The sequence below is a fragment of the Vicia villosa genome, linkage group LG3 (assembly GCF_029867415.1).
Source record: "Vicia villosa cultivar HV-30 ecotype Madison, WI linkage group LG3, Vvil1.0, whole genome shotgun sequence".
In the NCBI taxonomy this organism is placed as follows: Eukaryota; Viridiplantae; Streptophyta; class Magnoliopsida; order Fabales; family Fabaceae; genus Vicia; species Vicia villosa.
The window spans coordinates 140,297,716-140,313,507 of NC_081182.1; the positions used below are offsets into that span (position 1 = coordinate 140,297,716).

Consider the following 15,792-nt stretch of genomic DNA (forward strand, 5'->3'; position numbering starts at 1 on the left):
TAGGCAAAGAGCGGAGGGAGAATGATGAAAAATAAAAATGCAAAATCTCCAATTGTGTGCTTTTGAATAAAATCCTACTGAGGATGTACATGCATTGTTTCAAATCCCCAAACACCGGAGATATAAGGGAGATAGACCCTCGTCAACCCCTTTGAGCCTTGGAGAAGGAGTTTCTTTTCTAATCATAAAGACCCTTATTTTAACCTTGGGGCAGGGTAGTGTCCATTTAACTTGATCGAGTGTTCAAAACTCACCAAAAGGGTATGCGTCCAAGGATACAACAATGGTTATCCTCCAAAAGGTTGAGGAATGTCAAAACCGCAATGATTATCCTTAGTCCATCAAGAGATCAAGAGATGACGATACCACAATGGTAATCCTTCATCAAATCAAAGGAGTGAGGCAGTCGCAATCACCTCCAACGAATCAAAGACTATGCGAGGTCACACGACTTGTTCAAAAAAAAAAAAGAGAGCAAAAAAAAATGGCGAAAAAATAATGAAAATAAAAGATGAAAAGAAAATGGCAAAAGAAAAAGAGGTCGAAATTGCCAAGCAAGAACAAAGTCGTGTGATCATGAATCAGAAGAATAAAAGGTGAGCGACCGCCATGTCCAAAGAACCTCATTGATTCCTCAACCATTTCAAAATTCCTTGTGAGGGATGAACACTCGTATCAAGCTAAATTGAACATAGGACTGGAGAACATCATGAAGGGGGTGGGTACAAATAATTTTGAGCCTAAAAATCCTTTGTTTCTAAAACCGTGAACCCGGCCAAGTTACAACCCTTAAAAGTCCTAATTGAAGTAGGGTTTATTTTGAAAGCACCCTCCAATGAGATAGCGTTTAACTGACTCCCAATGAAGTGAAACCCATATCCATGTTGGTACCGTATGCTTGCTTTATCTTCCATATGCAAAAATCGAGGTTGTGTCAACTAGTGATTCGGTCACAAGAGGTCGCAACCTCATTTCATAAAGAGTTTTACAACTTCAAGACTAACATAGGCTTTGCATTATAATTATCATTCTTAGAATTAACATTCTTTTGCATACAAATATGTGCTTAACATCAAGGAAATTACCATGGTGAGAATCAGTGAATAACTTGACTATGTCAAAGTACGAAAGACTTGAGAACTCTGAGGAGTAAAAGCCAATCATTTCAAATGTTGACCATCAAGGGGCAGGTTCTCTAAAAAAACTCTGTTGGGCATGAACAGTTAATGCTTCCTTTGATTACCCTGAGGGGAAGAGTTTGAAGACTCCGTTGAGCGTGGTAAAGTTTGTTTCCATGTTTATTTGACTTCAAAACAAAGAAAGCCTGAGGATTCTAGCAAGATGTATCTAATCAGGGGCAATTGAATCGAGGTTTGACCTCTCAAATTCAACATATCTAGGGAAATCATGTCGATAAATCTCTTCAAGCTTCGATCAATCTGGGGCAGTTAAGTCGAGATTCGACAAATCTCTCCAAGGATCCTTTGGGGCAAATTCCTCCATAAGTCACGAAGCTTGGGGCACAATTCTGAGTTTTTTGTCGCGCCCCGACCATAGGAGTTTATTTCTCCTAGAAATTTGGTCTCTCCCCAAGCATAGGAGTTTATTTCTCCTGAGAGTTTGTTCCATTCCTCAAGCATAGGAGTTTATTTCTCCTAGGAGTTGATCTACTTCCCTAACCAAGGCTCATTACCTGGATCTCTCATCCCCAACATGGTGATCGAGAGAATCTCCTCAAGTTGAAAATCTTCCAAGCAGTGGCACATGGTGAGAGGTCAGAAGTTATTCTACACTCCACAAGCCAACAACCAGAAGGGGCATCTTGCAAGTCAAAGACCAATATCTATTGGCACCTCCACATGGTCCTTAACACTAAGGGGATTCTCCCTGGTGTTTACCTCACTAATGCCTTTATTTGGCACTCTGCATATAGTGTTCATTGCATATAACATTGCATCCTCAAAAGCGTAGCATATCCGTCAAAGCGGATCATTACGCCATAGAAAAATTCAAACATGCATACAAAGCTTAAGCCAGATAATACAAATCAGCATCCAATCAAGACAATGATACTTCCCCACATAAAAAGTTGTCCTTACAAACTCCAATTGATATCTGCTACTACATTACAAATCTCCTTATGCCACGGTGCCGATACCTGGTATCCTTAATCCCCAAAAGAAGTCTCATTTTCTCTCTCTCCAACATGGATCGGATGCAATGTCTTTCTTCATCAGAATCGTTGTCTCCGAGGTTATTTCCCGTATGCTGCGTGCATATTAGAGCGTGAATGAGGGTGGGCATTCAACCCATCTCATTTTTCAATCGTTTGAATAACCATACTTGGTGTGTGGCAATTCGAACGATTGCCGCTCTTGAAGAGTTACACCCCGCCTTTGGCCTGAGGGATTAATGTAATTCTTATGCTTCGCAAACATCAGTATCTCCGTAATTCCCAGTGGTTACTTCCATCTTCTTGTCAAGTCTAGTCGTTACTAGTCTTGTCGTGGTTATTTCCCGTGTGCTGCGTGCAAATTAGAGTGCGAATGAGGGTGGGCATTCAACCCATCTCATTTTTCAATCGTTTGAATAACCATACTTGGTGTGTGGTAATTCGAACGATTGCCACTCTTGAAGAGTTACACCCCGCCTTTGGCCTGAGGGATTAATGTAATTCTTATGCTTCGCAAGCATCAACATCTTCGTGATTATGTCTTTTGATCGAGTCTAGTCGTCACTAGTCTTCGTGGTCCCTTTCCCTCGTACGGGAAAACTTTTTAGATCCAACCCCCATGTTATGTATCCTTTGCCTTCCGTCCTGGCAAACCATTTCAAAACTAAGTCCCAATCCCTAACCTCAGTGTTGATATTAATTCTTTCTTCCCTTGACCTCAGTGTCGATACCTTTCTTTTCCAACCTCAGTGTTGATGTCTATCCTTTCCTTGTCCAACCTCAGTGTTGATGCCTATCATTCCTTCGCCGACCTCTGCGTCGATGCCAATCGTCATTCACAACCTCAGTGTTGATGTTTATCTTTTCTCGTCACAACCTTAGTGTTGATGTCCTCGACCTCAGTGTCGACGCCTTTCCTTTCACAACCTCAGTGTTGATGTCCTCGACCTCAGTGTCGACGCCTTTCCTTTCACAGCCTCAGTGTTGATGTCCCCCAACCTCAGTGCTGATATGCTCCAACCTCAGCGTTGATGTCCTCCAACCCCAGTGTTGATGCCTATCATTCCTTCGCCGACCTCTACGTCGATGCCAATCGTCATTCACAACCTCAGTGTTGATGTTTATCTTTTCTCGTCACAACCTCAGTGTTGATGTTTATCCTCATCCTTTTCAATTCTTGTGGATCGTAGGTCCGCTGACCTTATCCTCATCTTTTTCATTTCTTGTGGATCGTAGGTCCGTTGACCTTATCCTCATCTTTTTCATTTCTTGTGGATCGTAGGTCCGTTGACCTTATCCTCATCTTTTTCATTTCTTGTGGATCGTAGGTCCGTTGACCTTATCCTCATCTTTTTCATTTCTTGTGGATCGTAGGTCCGTTGACCTTATCCTCATCTTTTTCATTTCTTGTGGATTGTAGGTCCGTTGACCTTATCCTCATCTTTTTCAATTCTTGTGGATCGTAGGTCCGTTGACCTTATCCTCATCTTTTTCATTCCTTGTGGATCGTAGGTCCGTTGACCTTATCCCCATCTTTTTCATTCTTGTGGATCGTAGGTCCGTTGACCTTATCCTCATCTTTTTCATTTCTTGTGGATCGTAGGTCTGTTGACCTTATCCCCATCTTTTTCAATTCTTGTGGGTCGTAGGTCCGTTGACCTTACCCTAGTTTCGAGTCACGGATCGTAGGTCCTACCTTTCCATCAAACCCGTATTTTCCAACCACAGTTTCATACAACAATCATTTCCATTGAGAACCTTGTATTGGCACCTTGGCTACGTTACAAGCTACCCCATTTCAACCCCTTACCATAAACTTTCCCATCAGAAAAAACAAAAATTTCTCTTTCCCCAGCAGATATCAAAACAAAAATAAGGATAACACTTACACCATCTTCTCTTTAGGACAAATTTCTGGTACTTTGATATTTATTCTTCTTCTACCTCGAATGCTCGAAAGGCTAGCGCCAATCTCGCCTTCGGGTTTAAGATGATTAAATAGGGGCAGCTGTCATACCCCAAATTTGTCCTACCCTTTCAATTTTATCTGGTTTAGGCTCATGCATTTCATAGTCTCATGTACATACCTCCCATTAGGTCATTAACATAACTCATGCATTAATTAATCAATAACTTGGCTTTGGGATCAAGGCTTGGAAGTTAGGGTTGTTACTTCACTAAAGCTCGATTCCTATGGTTCTTCTTTGAGTATTAGAGTGTGAAGACTAGGTTTCACAATGTGCATTGTGGACTTCTTTCTCATCAAGCTACAAGGGCTACTCTTCATCCAAGTGAGATCAAGGTCTTTCATATGAGGATTTCTTTGAGGCCGTGGGATCAGGTTGTGGTCATTCATTTGATTATAAACCCCCAAATACTTGAAGCACAAGTCATCATGCAGATCATGGTTGAATTGGTGGAGGCGACATAAAGCCTTCATTTTGTTGGTTTATGTCAATAATTGAACAAGTTGAAAGAATAAGTGCAAAGTTACCTAAGGTTTGAACACTCAAAGCAATGTGACTTAAGTTTAAATGTTGGAAGAAAGTGGTGGAAACATGGTTTAACAAGATGCGAAGTTCAGGAAAAATGAGCTTTTAACAAAGTCTAAATATCATTCATGCACAACGTGATTCATTCAAGTATCAATTGCTGTCCAAAGATTCAAATTCAAAACCAAATACACATCATTCAAAATCCATCCACATTTACACAAAATTCAAGTCTAAGTTATTTTCGCCATTACATTCCATCAAAAAAAAGAAATACAAAAGAAAAGCTTATGCTAAACTATACTCCTCTTCATGCTTCAATATATTCCAAGATCCCTGCAACTCTTCATGCTTCAATATATTCCAAGATCCCTGCAACCGCTTCATGGTCCCTGCCTCTTAACCCATTCCAATTCCGCATGATAAAACAAAACAAAATAAAACGAAGTCGGTTCAGCCAAGGTTTAAGAAAAAAATCAGAAAACTCTGTAACAGAAGGTCAGGAGAAGAGAGAACATAACAACGGTACCACGGTTTCTCCATGTTCAGCCCTGCATCAAACATTCATAATTTCGATTAAGTCTTGCATTCACCTCAGTATGTACACAACATTCAATTGATTCACATTTATCCAAAGCTAATACAAATTCTGCATCAATACACACATCAAATAACCAAGACAGTTCCAAGAAGACATTTAAGTCCATACCAGTTCAGTACCTCTGTTCCGCTTGAAGAAATTACAGTCAGACGCGCTTCCCGATCGGCTAGTATACCATCAGATCCAGCAACTTGACAACAGGCTTGGGTGCAGCAAAACTGGCAGCATTGTATCAATCTCAAACTAATCCTGAATCAGTTGACTTTGTCAGAACAATCCCTGCATAAGAGAGAGCGTATCAGTTCGGAAGTTTCTAAACATAACCGACACTTAGCCTCATGACAGCTCCAATTCACTTCAGTTTACATCATCTAAAGCACATACATTCACACCATCAAGACAGTTCACTACAGAGTTCAGTAGCATTGTAAATAACTTTTAACAGATTTATTTGAATTTTGCTACACAGCTACGCATCCATACACAATTCAAGATAGCAGCAACAAAAATCAGCATACTAACTGCCTTCCAATCCTCACAACTGTCAAAACCAAGTATATAACTAACAACCCAGTGTCTCTAACCAACCTTCTAACAGAATAATAACAAACCTATAACTACCTATAACCACCCATAACAGAATGTAACCACCTCAGAACTAACTCTCAAGTAGCTTATAACTGAATTCAAACGCTCAATCCTCCCCCTCCAATTCTCCTAACTGATTTCAATCCTAGGGCTACCAATCATTCTCCTCTAACTGAAACTTCTCAATCTCTAACTGATTTCTCATCATCTCAACTTCTATATAACATAACATCTTCACTTTCACTCGGATCCACCTTCACACGCCATTTCACACACCACAATCTTCAACCTATCACTCTTCATCTCTCATCTCTCAGTCACTCTCTCTGAACGATTCTCTCAATCTGCACCACTCTCTTTGTATCTCCCAAACATCACTACAAGCTCAATCCACCATTGAAGGATCTTCAACCTTTGAAGATCCATTCAATTGAGCATAAGCCTCAACACTCATCTCACCGCAACAATAACGATTCACACACAGAGAAAATTGCCAGAAAGAAGAAGAATAGCATAAGAATTCGAGAAGAAAAACAAGAGGAAGAGCAAGGCGAAACGGAGAAGAGAAGGAACAAGAGATACTCACCAGCTCGAGTTCACCGGAAGATTCATCTTCACCGCCGCGCCGGAATATCAAAAACTCCGATCAGGTTCTTTTACGCGTCTTCCTCGTTCAATTGTGCATGTTATAGCTTGCTCTGATGTTCATAAGTGATATTCTGTTTGAGTCGTTGCTAATTTTGCTTGAATCCGGGATAACTAGAACTTAGGGCTTGACAATTGAATTCCTCGATCCGGTCAAATGAAGGAGTTTCAGTGCAATCTGGTGAAGGAATTAAGTTCACGGCGTGATTTTAGGTTAGGTTTGTGTTTAGGTGGCGTCGGTTGAAGGAGATGGCAACGGCGGTGGCGGTGGCATTCCACCGGAAATCGCTCCGGCGAGGGGAATTTGAGAGTGGGATAGAGATAGGTTAATTTTGAAGTTGAATCGTCACCTAACCCTTTTTTTTTCTTCCTTTTTAATTTTGTTATAATTCAATTTTTATTTTTTATTAAAATCTGAATAAAGTTTAGAATCATGAGGGATTAATTCACAACCTCCTGGGCCTGTACATGAAGCGCTATCCACACCCCACTCTGGCCCATGCGTTTTTTGGTTGGTTGAACAAAAACTCTAAAAAAATCATCCTCGGGCCGGAGCGCCATTGTTGCTGGCCGCACCCCACTTTGGCCCATACACCCCTTTTGTGAACAAAACAAAACGCCTTTGGGCTTCCTTCTGCTAGGCCTGGGCAATTTTTGGACTTTACACCCCATTGCTAGATTTTTACCCCCTCTGGGCCCTTATTTTCCTTATTAGTTTTTAACATAGTTTTCTCTTATTTTTCTTAGTGATAAAAACAGTAAAATCAATAAAACTTGTTAGACTTTTAGATCATTTTTAGGAATTAATCTTGGTCCCTTTAATTGATAATTTTTCACATAAAAAACCTATAAAAAAATAGATAGTTTTTTTTGTTAATTCAAAAGTGGTTTCTAACATGAATAAAAATTTCTTGTGAATATTTTCCTCTTTAGTTTAGATTTTAACTCTCTTTTTGTGAATATTTGCATATTTTGTGAAATACCAAAAATGCCCTTAGTTGTTAAAACAACTCCTTTTTTAGTTAATCTCCTCTAGATTTTAGTTTAGACTTTAGGTAACAACAATAACTCTAGGTTTAGAGATTAGGCTAGTCTCCCCTTTTCTCATTTTCTTTTCTTTTACAACATTAAAACATCTAATAAATGCTTGATTAAAATCCCCATAAAAAATACAAAGAAAACACCTAAAAAACATTAATAAAAAAGTGAAAATCATTAAAAAGGGAATGGAAGCTTGGATCTCCCTTGCTTTAGGGAATCATTCGAGTGCTTGGATCTCCCTTGCTTTAGGGTTCCATTCGGGCGTAAGTTCCCAAAAGTCTAAAAGACACAAACCAAAGAGTAACTCGAGTTTCCCTTGCTTTAGGGATTTCCTCGAAACACTCAAACTCTCTCTCTTTCTCTCCTTTCTTAAGGGCATTGTTATCTCCGCTCTATTGCATCCTAGGCTGTCCCCTTATGCAAGAGCGCGAGCGTTAACTCCGCCCAACTAAAAAACACAAAAACAAACAAAACTATGGAGCCGAACTACGGCGCTCTGATTCCTGAAAAGGATACGTAGGCATCAAGTCGCGGGGCTTGAACGAGCACATTTGTAAATATTCCTTCTTTTCCCCGTATTTCTTTTTGCATTCATTCACATATAGGTAGACATAGTACACACCCTTTAGATAGAAACAAACATAGGTGGATACCATCGAGTACGATGGGCGCGAGGGGTGCTAATACCTTCCCATTGCGTAACCGACTCCCGTACCTTGATTCTCTAGTCGCAAGACCCTGTTCCTTCCTTTGTTAGGTTTTCTGATATTCCTTTCCCTTATGGGATAAATATATTGGTGGCGACTCTGTTCATTTTTCGCGAGCGTGCGACACTAGACTCATAGAAATTACAATTGGTAAGCATAATTTTCCCGATAAACGACGATCTCCATATAAGAGCTTTACAACTCCACACAACATCTCTTGAGTTCCAAGACGCATTGTTAAAGACTCTCCCATTAATATAATCTCTTGCTTTCCGAACAATATCCACAAAATATACACTTTAAATCATTCGAAGAAAAAGACATACCTTTAGTCACCAAAAGATCTTTCATTGGAAGCCTATTATGAAGTAGTCTCCACCCAAAAGCCTTTATCTTAAATGGCACTTCCATTTCCCACAAAAGACCAAACATTTCCTCATGCTTAAAGAAGGACCATATGGTATACGAAGTTTCTCGTAGAAATCATAACAAGATGCTACTGAGAACTCCTTCTCCGAATTACCCAACCACTCAACTTCATCTTTACCCTCCTTCCACCCTTCAAACGCCGCCAACCCCCCTTAAAGAAATGATGTCCGCGGCCAAAAAAGTGTTCGCCGCGTCGTGACCGTAAATCCCAACATCCCCCATAGCCAATTACCATTCACCCATCCACCCATGACGGCCACCGACACAACCTTTAGGCGGGAAGCAAGAAATAATTCTGGATGAACCTCTTTTAAAGTTTTGTCTTCCAACCATAAAGCTTCCCAAAAAGGAGTATTAAAACCATCATGAATAATAAATCTACCACAAGCAACAATGGGATCAATTAAAGAAGAGGAATAGATCTTTAAAATATCCTTCCACCATACGGAACAAGTGGAAGGAACATTTGACTCTCTTACCATTCCAAAAGCCTTTGAAGATAAATCACCGTAACGCGCTTTCAAAATTTTATACCACAAACAATTTTGACCTTGAAGAATCCGCCACCTCCATTTATTAAGAAGAGCCACATTAAACGTAGCCAAGTTCTTAACGCCTTAACCAATAAATACATCTTCTATCTTCCACTCCTCCCCATAAAAACTTACTTTGAATGCTATTAAATTTTCTCACCACCTTTGCCGGCATCTTTAAAAAGATACATAGTAAAAATACACAACGAACTAAGCACGAACTTGAGAAGAGTAATTCTATCGCCCAAATTCAAGCAGCGATTCGTCCAATCTTCCAACCGATTCTTCAACTTAAGAAAAAAAGGATGCCAAGTAGTTTCCTTCCTAGGACTGAATCCAATTGGGATACCAAGAAAATAAAAGCTACTATCTTCCAATTTACAAGAAAGAAAGTGGGAAACCACCTCTAAAAAATGAGAGTTAGAATTAATACCAATCAACTTACTTTTATGGTAATTAATGCCAAGCCCCGACACCACTTCAAAGGCTCTAAGAACCGCTCTAACCGCCCAAACATGTTTCCAATTACCATCCCCCACGATTAGAGTGTCATCCGCAAATTGAAGAACGTCCACCTTACAAGCGCCTTTTATAGAGTAACTTTGAAATTCTCCCACTTCAATTGACTTTCTAACAAGCCCCGTAAGACCTTCCGTCACCAAGACAAAAATAAAAGGAGAGAGAGGATCTCCTTGCCTCAAACCTCTAAAAACTTTAAACTCCTTAGTAGGATTACCGTTAACTAGCACCGACATGTTGCTAGAAAACACCAAAAGTTCCATCTACTTCTTCCACTTTTCCCTAAAGCCCATTCTACAAATAACCTTATCATAAGATTTTTCAAAGTCCACTTTAAAGAGCATGTAATTACTACCTTCTTTCCTAGCATAATCCGCCACTTCATTCGCCACTACTACACCATCTAATAATTGTCTACCGGGAACAAAAACACTTTGTGAAGGAGAAATAATAGAATTGAGAACTAATTTCAATCTCCCCGCCAAAAGTTTACCACTACCTTGTACAAACATCCCACCAAGCAAATGGGTCTATAATCGTCCAACCCAATCGGATTCTTAGATTTCGAGATAAGATTAAAAAAAGAAGAAGTAATCGCTTTAGAGATAGAGCCACCGTTAAAGAAATAGTTGAAAAAGATGATAGAGTCATCTTTGATGAAGTGCCAACATTTATTTATAAAAAGAAAGGAATAGCCATCTGGACCCGGACTCTTATTCCCACCACAATCCCAAACTGCCTTCTTAATCTCATACTCCGTGAACGGTTTTTCAAGCCCCACCGCCTCCTCGGAACTAATAGCCTTAAAATCAATACCATCCAATAAAGGTCTCACCTCTTCCGGTTCTATGAATTTATTTCCAAAATGATGAAAAACCTCCTCCCTAACATCTTCCACCGACTCCACCAAGCCTCTCGAAGAGAGAATATGACCTATATGATTATGTCTTCTCCTTTGTTTCATCACTTTGTGGAAAAAACCACTATTCGAATCCCCCTCCTTAAGCCAAGACAATTTAGATCTTTGAAGAAGCATATTCTCTTTTATCCTTAAATTCCTCCAAAGTCTACTCGAAGCTTCCTTTCTAAACATTAAATCACCATCAAAAGAGTCAAAGGAATTGGGATCCAACCTTTCATCAGCAATATTGATGTCACGCACTCCTTCTTCAATCTCTAAATCGATCTCCCCAAACACCTCCCTATTCCACATTTTGAGTTTGTCTTTTAAGAGCCTAAGCTTTTCCTTAAGGATAAAGTCTCCTCTTTCTTCCACCTTCAAAGCTTTCCATTCTTTTTCAACAAAAGGAATGAAAGAATCGAGTGCGAACCATTCATTGTTGAATTTGAACGGTCTTGGACCCCAATCTTGATTATCCACCATAGTTCAATTGGGACAATGATCTGATATGTCTCTATCTCCAAAAAATTGACCAATCACTTCCCATCTATTCACCACAACACTCGATAAAAGAAACTGGTCAATCCTACTCTTTGACTTACCATCCCCGGTATACCAAGAGAATTTTTTCTCTTTTCAAGAAACATCAACCAAATCGCTTTTACATATAAATTCCGAAAATAACTTCATTTCTTTCTTATTCAACAAAACCCCCTTCCTCTCCTTTCTCTACCATTCTTGATAGTATTGAAATCACCTCCCAAGATCCACTCACCATCAACAAAAATATTCTTCAATTCTAACAACTCTTCCCACATAGATTTCTTCTTATTCATGTCGCACGAAGAATTAACATTTACCACATAATAAAGATTCTCCTTCCACAACACTTTAATACCCAAAAATCCTTCACCTTAAAAACCACTCAACACCGACATACTATCGTTCTTCCACAAAGTAATCAATCCCCCCGATCCTCCCTCCGAATTAGAGAACGAAAAATCAATATTCATGGATTTACAAAAACTATTAGCAATAACCTCATTCATACTAGTCACCTTTGTCACTTGAATAAAAAAATGTCCGTTTTACCTTTAATAATAATGGAACTAATTTTCCTTCGTTTGAGTGCATTCACTCCCCCTCTAATATTTAATGATCTGATAATCATTGAACAACTTTATTGTTCGCCTTCATTCCTTCCTCTTCAGTTTCTCTCCCTTGCTCCAAGTCTACAATCCTACTAACTAACTTGTTCTGCCCCTCCGCGTCTACTACTCCCAAAGAAACAATAGCCACCCATAATTTTCCCCCCATATCTCGGTTCACAAACTCCCATTGCCTCCCATTGTTTCTTTGAATGTCCGAATCTTCCGTGTGATTTCCATAATATTCCGTAGCCCGACCATTAAGAAAACTCCCAACCTCCGCAATACTGAGCTAAGGCAATTTTCCTTTTCCTTTGTGATTTATCACCTTACTTCTAGCCTTCACATAATCCCAGGCAATCCCCGAATTTCTCAGATTCTTCACCCCTGTCGAAACTCTACATCCACCTTTACCCAATCCAACCAAATCATTCAGATTTTTAATTTTCAGTCTTTTCCCTCCAGACCTGCCCCCACATATCTCCGCTGAGCATTTAACAACATACGGGCTTGGAGTATCGTGATTCTGCCAGCAAAATAGAGTGTCTGCTACCTTACTGCAAGTTCCTATCGCTTTATCAGTGCTGCCTTGCTTTAAGAAACCACCAGAACTGTGAGCCCAAGAACTTGAAAAAGCTGTAAAATTTCCCTTCGAATTTTCACCGTTCTTGCCCGACCCTGTACCTCCTCCAGCCTTAGCTTTTCGTATGTTAGCTAAAGAAATATCAAACACACATCCAGCCTCTTTGGAACTTTGTTTGACAATATTGTCTCCCCAAATAGCATAACTCTATCCGAAACCTGCATATCCTTGTGGACCTAACCTTCGTCTGCTGAGAATTGTTCAATGTTTTCTTTATTGCAATTCGATCCCACTGCTTCTTCCGAATTCACAGAAACATCGTTCCAGTCTTCTTCAGACTCAGAATGATCACTATTTGAGGAAAAGGAAATAGGTTTGATAGGTGATGAACGAAACAATCCCGCTGCATCTTCCCTAATGTATAAATCCACCCGCCTGCCGTCGATATTGACTGTAACAGAATCAGGAAGCACAAGAGAGATAGGAATATTCACCATGAATCTAGAAACTTCGAAAGCCTCCCCTTTCGCCGTATGATCATCAAGACATATAAACCTTCCCCATTTTTTCGCCAACCCACGAAAAAAAATTCGAATTCCAGACATGGGCAGGAGTGTCGTAGATTGATAAGTGCCAAAATGTCGATATTTTGAGTATATATTTGTGGCACTTATCGATTCTATTCTTATGATTTTTGTAATAAAATTCTAACTTTTGTGTAAATATGTGCATACTTGTGTTTTTGATTCATTTTTATACCAATTAATAGTTTTCCATTCATTTTATAGGTATTCATGCATCTTTGGAGCATTGAGTAATAAAGACCAAAGGCTAAGCTTCAAGAATGCAAATTCTACCAATTCATCAAAGAATAAGGCTCAAAATAAGGATGATCAAAATCATCATTTTGGTTTCCATTCATTCATTATTGGATAGAGCATTGAATAAGCTTTCCAACGCTTTGAACCGGGCGCAATTCGGAGTTACGGTTCTCAACTTATGGCGAAAACAAGATTTCACTTTTGCTGTCAGCCGCTAAGCGGGAGTACCTCCGCTGAGCGACCATGACAGATATCAGCTCGTTAAATAGGGGTAAAAATCACATTTTTAGGTTATGTTTTGGGGTAATTGTTCCCAAATCATCAAACCTTCATTCTTAGGGTAGATTAGCTTAGAAAACAACTTCGGAGGTTGCATTTGGATGATTGGGGGTGGATTGAGCGTCGAACGGAGCTGACAAACCGGGAGATTTTCGGTTCATTTCTCTTCTTCTTTGTGTATTTCTCTTTGGTTGGGTTTTGTTTGTATATTTACTTGAATCTTATGTATATTTACCGATTATAATGTTATGTTTAACTTGCTTTACAAATCTGTGTTGATGTTGTTCTGGATTTTTGCTCTATGCTGGGGATTTGGGTTGCTTTAGAGATAAACTTCTTGAATCCTTATCTAGGATGATAATCTGTTGGTTCTGAACTCTAGAGATAGATTTAGAGCTAGCATTCACTGTGGGTATCTGTACTTGATGCTTTCGTGTTTGAGCGGCGCGCGAGAGATCGCCGACGCGAGAATACGGATGTTCTCGCGACTTCGCGTTAGAGATAACCTTAGTTGTGAGATGATCTCGTTTGTGCTCCAGAGATGGACGCTTATGTTGGAGATACGTGATGACATAGATGAGTATCGTAGGTTGAGTATAACGGGTTGGTAAGTGTATGTTTGTGAAGAGTGAATATATATACATGCCTGATAAGTTATTTCTCTTCTAAGAATGTGTTTATTCTTTTCTGTCTATATCTTTGTTTACTTTTTGCTCATTTAATCCAAAGTTTAAAACCGTAGAAACTGTTGAATGGCATCTCTCCATCTCTGAGGACGATAATTCCCGGATCAATATTTCCAAATCTTTTTTGTTGCTTGCCCTATACAGCATTCAACAAAATGGCGCCGTTGCCGGGGATGGTTGTGATTGCATTGCAATAATTTATATGGTTTTGAGCTTTGTATATAACGTATATATTGTATAGTTTCACTTGTATATTTTCACCCCGCACTTCAAGATACTCTAACTCTAAAAGAGGCTTGTATATGTTTACTTGTTTACATTTACCAATTTTCTCTTTTTGTATGATAATAATTGTATTTGTTCCAAACTTGTACATATGTGTTTGTTTGTGTATATAGTTGTATACTTTCGTTTTTATGTTCGTTTAATTGTTGTATATACTTGTACCCGTAACGTTTGTTGAGTGGTTGGTTAGGACACTTTCTTTAGGCTTGCGCGGTGAGACGTCACCATGGCATGACGGAAGGAAGCTACTTTCCAAACACCGAAACAATAAAGGCGTCGAGCTAATGACGTAAAACAAGCGCTTGTTGGGAGGCACCCCAACGGTTGTTAATATTGTTTATATTTCTATTTATGAGGTATTTAGGTGAAGTGGAGGAAAATTGGAACAACTGTTTCTGTTCTAATTTTTCTGGTTTTTCTGTCATCCGCTAAGCGAGCCTAGCTCCGCTAAGCGATGACAGTAAAATTTTGTTTTTCTGCTCTGTATCAGTGGGGTTCCCATTCCACTTGGTTCACTCCTTTTTCCCACTCTCACCAAGGCTAATTAGTTGTTTATATTAGTTTTGTTTTTCTAATTCTTTTGTGGTTGTTTGTACTCAAATTTTGTTCGGTGATTCGAAGATTTTTGAGGTGATTTTCCAAAGCTTGTGTTTCAACATGCGGATGTATGGTAGGATATTGTTTTTGAAGTCGTATCATTCAAGGTACTCATTTATCGTTTTCTATAGCATAACATGTTTAGGAAACTTTTCATTTGTACAATTATCATACCATTCATTCTTTTGCATTACTTGCTTGTTGATTGAATCACTTTAGTTCCCAAACCATAAATGTGAGGAAGCTTTCCATTGTTCATATATGCTGGAGGCCATAATCTTTGTTTTAACTAGATTTTATTATGCTTAATCTTTTGTTTATGTTGATTTTATGAAAGCATGAAAAGGATCAAGGCATTTTGTTTCATTTAGAGCACAACCACCATAACCAAATAGTCAATTCACCTTGTGAGTGTGTGATCATTTGTTAACCCTTTTAAGCCTTTTTTTTCAATGTCCATGTTTTTGCTAAATACTTATCTTTGAGTGTTTAGTTCTCATTTTTGCATGGATGATTGATTCTCTGTTTTCTTGAACCCTCAACCATGATTTTTGGTATGAATTTTTACCTTGCCTTAGAAAGTAGGGAGTATTCATATGATGGTGTGGTTGAATTCAAGTTGGGGAGAGAAATGGTTGCTACTTATGTGGTTGTTGCTATGAGGTTGAAAAGAAAGAAAAAAAAAGAAAAAAATGTGAAAAGAAAAGAAAGAAAAAAAGTGAAAAAGTTTTGAAAAACAAAAACGAATAATTGTGCTAATAAGT

The 15,792-nt window shown here is 39.0% G+C and overlaps 2 protein-coding genes across 2 annotated transcripts; both read right to left on the minus strand.

Annotated features, from left to right (window-relative positions):
- Window positions 1-9,355: 9,355 nt before the first annotated feature.
- On the minus strand, window positions 9,356-9,964 carry LOC131659065 (uncharacterized mitochondrial protein AtMg01250-like). The gene has a single exon (XM_058928306.1). It carries the CDS (start codon window positions 9,962-9,964, stop codon window positions 9,356-9,358), a length of 609 nt encoding a protein of 202 aa, XP_058784289.1.
- Window positions 9,965-10,197: 233 nt separating this feature from the next.
- Window positions 10,198-11,112, minus strand: LOC131659066 (uncharacterized). The gene has a single exon (XM_058928307.1). The coding sequence runs from the start codon at window positions 11,110-11,112 to the stop codon at window positions 10,198-10,200; it is 915 nt and encodes a 304-aa protein (XP_058784290.1).
- Between the last annotated feature and the right edge of the window lie 4,680 nt (window positions 11,113-15,792).